Source organism: Leishmania donovani, chromosome 14 (genome assembly GCF_000227135.1).
Source record: "Leishmania donovani BPK282A1 complete genome, chromosome 14".
In the NCBI taxonomy this organism is placed as follows: Eukaryota; Euglenozoa; class Kinetoplastea; order Trypanosomatida; family Trypanosomatidae; genus Leishmania; species Leishmania donovani.
The window spans coordinates 568,014-572,023 of NC_018241.1; the positions used below are offsets into that span (position 1 = coordinate 568,014).

At 60.1% G+C, this 4,010-nt stretch overlaps 1 protein-coding gene across 1 annotated transcript; it reads left to right on the forward strand.

The window, feature by feature from the left end:
• Positions 1–817: 817 nt before the first annotated feature.
• On the forward strand, positions 818–2,215 carry LDBPK_141400 (serine hydroxymethyltranferase (SHMT-S); the record flags this gene model as incomplete). Its single annotated transcript, XM_003859459.1, has 1 exon — positions 818–2,215. The coding sequence occupies one exon, from the start codon at positions 818–820 to the stop codon at positions 2,213–2,215; it is 1,398 nt and encodes a 465-aa protein (XP_003859507.1).
• Between the last annotated feature and the right edge of the window lie 1,795 nt (positions 2,216–4,010).

Consider the following 4,010-nt stretch of genomic DNA (forward strand, 5'->3'; position numbering starts at 1 on the left):
TGTGAGGAGACGTGCGAGGCGTGTGGTGCGTAGAAGGTGACGCAGGGGCCGTGCTCAGGTGACCGAGTCGGCGCGCTGCTGGAGCACGTGCCCCCCCTCCCTCGCTGCTTCGCACCACGCGATGGGGGCCTGTGACGGTGCGGGGGGAGGGGGAGGGAGGCCGAGCAGAGTCTGAGCGCGCGCTGCATGGTCGCCACGCTACACGTAAAAATAAATGCGGGAATGCGTAACACAAAATCTACTCGGATTGCCGGAGTTGACCGATGCTGTGGACTGCACACACGCACGCGCCCCGCGCACGCACTCGGCGCCATCGCCGACCCCTCCCTCCCGCTGCCTGCTCCACTGCTATGCACGTCTTCGGCTCTTTCTACCCTCATGTCTTTTGTTCGGTGTCTTTGTGGTTGCTGGGATGGTGATGGTGGAACACGTTCACGCACATACACGTACGTGTGGGTATGTGCACATGGGTATAAACTCGGGCCTATCGTGATTTGATCGCTTCATAGATATCTGGCATCGCTGTGTCCCATCTTCGTCTCCTCGTCGCTTACACCCAGGTAGAGTTACAGGCACGCGCCCGAACACGCAGACCGGCGCCCCCGAGTCTCCAGCGGTCTCTAAGTCTCCCGTTGTCTCTCCGTCTGCCTCTTGTCTTACCGCCTTGCAGCCAAGCCACCTCCTCTTTGTCCCTCGTGGGCTCCTCACCGCTGGTATCGCCTCCTGCTCGTGTGTGTTCTTCGTCCCGCTTCTCTACGTGAACGATCGACTCGAGGGCCTCGCCCCCCCCCTCACCTTTTCGCATCACCTATCCGAGATGGCGTCGCTCATCCCCACTCTGGCTGAGCAGGACCCGGAGCTGGCGAACATGATCGAACTTGAGATGAGCCGTCAGTTCCGCGGTTTGGAGATGATCGCCTCGGAGAACCTGACGTCCAAGGCGGTGCTGGAGTGCCTCGGTTCTGCCCTGACGAACAAGTACGCTGAGGGCGAGCCTGGCAACCGCTACTATGGCGGTACTGTGTTCGTTGACATGGTCGAAAACCTCGCCAAGAAGCGTGCCCTGGCCGCCTTCGGCCTCGACCCCGGAGAGTGGGGGGTCAATGTGCAGCCCTACAGTGGGTCACCGGCAAACTTCGCCGTCTACACTGCGCTGCTGGAGCCGCACAGCCGCATCATGGGCCTTGACCTGCCCAGCGGCGGCCACCTCACACATGGCTTCTACACGCCAAAGAAGAAGGTGAGCGCGACGTCTATCTACTTTGAGTCCTTTCCATACCATGTCAAGGAGGACGGCCTGATCGACTACGACGCTCTCGAGTCCGTCGCGCTGGTGTTCCGACCTAAGATGATCATCACCGGTGCCTCAGCCTACGCGCGTGACTTCGACTACGAGCGGTTCCGTCACATCTGCGACGAGGTGGGCAGTCTTCTGTTCATGGACATGGCCCACACGGCCGGTTTAATTGCCGGTGGCGTGCTCAAGTCGCCGTTCGGGTATGCAGACGTGGTGACGACGACGACTCACAAGTCCCTGCGCGGGCCGCGTGCTGGCATGATCTTCTATCGCAAAAAAGATCGCCAGGGCAAGCCTACAGACCACGAGAGCCGCATCAATCAGGCAGTCTTCCCTGGCTGCCAGGGCGGTCCGCACGAGCACCAAATCGCCGCTATCGCCACACAGATGCGGGAGGTGTGCAGCCCGGAGTGGAAAGCATACGCCATGCAAGTGCAGAGCAACGCCCGCGCATTGGCAGCCGCGCTAAGCTCCAAGGGCCACGTGTTCGTTTCCGGTGGCACGGACAACCACCTGCTGCTGTGGAACGTGCGGGTGCACGGCCTGACCGGTAGCAAGGTGGAGAAGCTACTCGACGCCGTCTCCATCTCCGTCAACAAGAACACTATCCCTGGCGACAAGAGTGCCATGACGCCGGGCGGCATTCGCGTTGGCACTCTGGCGCTGACCTCTCGCGGCATGGTGGAAGCAGACATGAGCACCGCCGCCGAGTTCCTCGACCGCGCCATTGTGCTGGCCAAGCAAATCCAGGCAGCGATGAACGCGATGAAGCTGAGCGACTTTGTCGCGGCGCTGCAGACGCACGCGGGCGTGGCCGCCCTCCGCAAGGATGTGGAGGCGTTCGCGACGACCTTTGCGATGCCCTCCTTTGATGTGGAGCGTATCAAGTACAAGGACAGTCTGCCCGAAGAGCGTTGACGGAGCCCTGCAAGAAACTTTAAGAGGGACTGTGATCTGTATGCGTGGCTGTATACGTGTTTAGACTTGTGTTGCATATGCGCTGTCTGCCAAGGAAGCGGGAGGAGCGGGCATAAGAGAGGGGGTGGAACATGATAGGAAGAGCTGCGGTGGCTGCATCGGAAGTGATGAGTGCGGCTGCAGAACCGCCGGTTTCTGTCGCTCTGCTTTGAAAAGATGTATCGTCGCCTCGAAAGTTCCGTCGGTAGCGAGCCACGTGGCGGGGACGTGCCTTTGGCATCCTCTTGTAGCGCGCGTGTCGACTTCGCAATCCCTCCATAGCCCCGGATACCCCTGCGACGTAGCACGGCCACTTCAACCGGCGTTCCTGCACCACACGCCGGGTGTTCAACAACACGTCTGTGCAGGCCCTTATCGCCCGCACGTTTTGTTTTCTTGCTTTGATTCGTTTTTATTTTTAGCTCTTGAGTTCAGGAGTCAAGCGGCTGGTGAGTCGTTTCAGGCGTACATGCGCACACCCACGCATGCAGCATATACCCATGTCTACTGGGTGACGGGCAGCGGCTGAGACAGACTTCTCTTTGGGCAGGGTGATGCAGTGCGAGGAGGAGGAGAAGCGAAGAGGGCGAAGATACACGGCGAAGCAAACGAAGTCAGGAACGAGGCGCGCAGGTTAAGAATCTCTTGTGGTAACACAGTTGCACCATAACCTGGCTCTTGATGTGAGTTGTGCAAGCATATCTTCTCGCCTCTCTCCCCCTCGAGCCTCCCGCTCTACACCAAACTCCCTCTTGCTCCACTGGTGCGCGTCTCTGCAACCGCATCCATGCCCCTTCTTCTCTGTTGTGCATCCACGCACATATACGTGCACACCTCTCTCTCTATATATTGTCACCCTCTGTTTTGTCTTTGTCCTTTTCTGTGTGTCTCCGTCTATCGGCCTGTCGGTCGGTCGGCCGGTCGGTGTGTGTGCGTGTGCCCTGCGCCGCCACCCTCCTTTTTCGTTGTGTGCTGTGCTTTCCTTTGATCTCCTTCTATCGTCCGTGTTCTGCGCGGGTCTCTTCGCAACTGTGCGCGGGGGTGGGTGCAGCGGTAAGGCGGAGGGTGACGGCCGGCAGGTTTGAGAGAGAGAAAAGGCTATCCTGAATAGATGAGGTGGCGCGGAGGTCCACCGGCGCCCTTCTCTCTGCCCTCTTCCTTTTTTCTCCTCAGGTTACAACGGCCGTGCCGCCTGCTCCTACCGCGGTCAACGTCTGCGGATGTGGATTTGCCTTTTCACGCAAACAGGCCGAGGGGGAAGACACCCTTCCATACGCGCGCACCTGTCAGGCGCGTGCGCAGGCCAGCGGTCCTTCTGCCTTTTACGACCACAGCAGACATGCAGGGCGCAGCTGTCTTTACCGCAAGAATATGCAGACACTGGCAAAGTAGAGCGGAGAGCAGGTGCACTTCGTTCTCCTCCTCGGCTCGCTAGTGATAGTGCGGAAGGCGAGATGTGTTGCTATAGACCGAGAGGGTTTTGCGGGTTCGATGCCCATGCGCTCCCGATGCCGCCTTCGATTGATTGTTATTTGAACCTGCCCACTCGCGGCCATGCAGCGCGCGCTCAGACTCTACTTGGCCTCCCTCTCCCTCCCCCCGCACCGTCACAGGCCCCCATCGCGTGGTGCGAAGCAGCGAGGGGGGGGCACGTGCTCCAGCAGCGCGCCGACTCGGTCACCTGAGCACGGCCCCTGCGTCACCTTCTACGCACCACACGCCTCGCACGTCTCCTCACAGCCGCTCCCCCCACCCC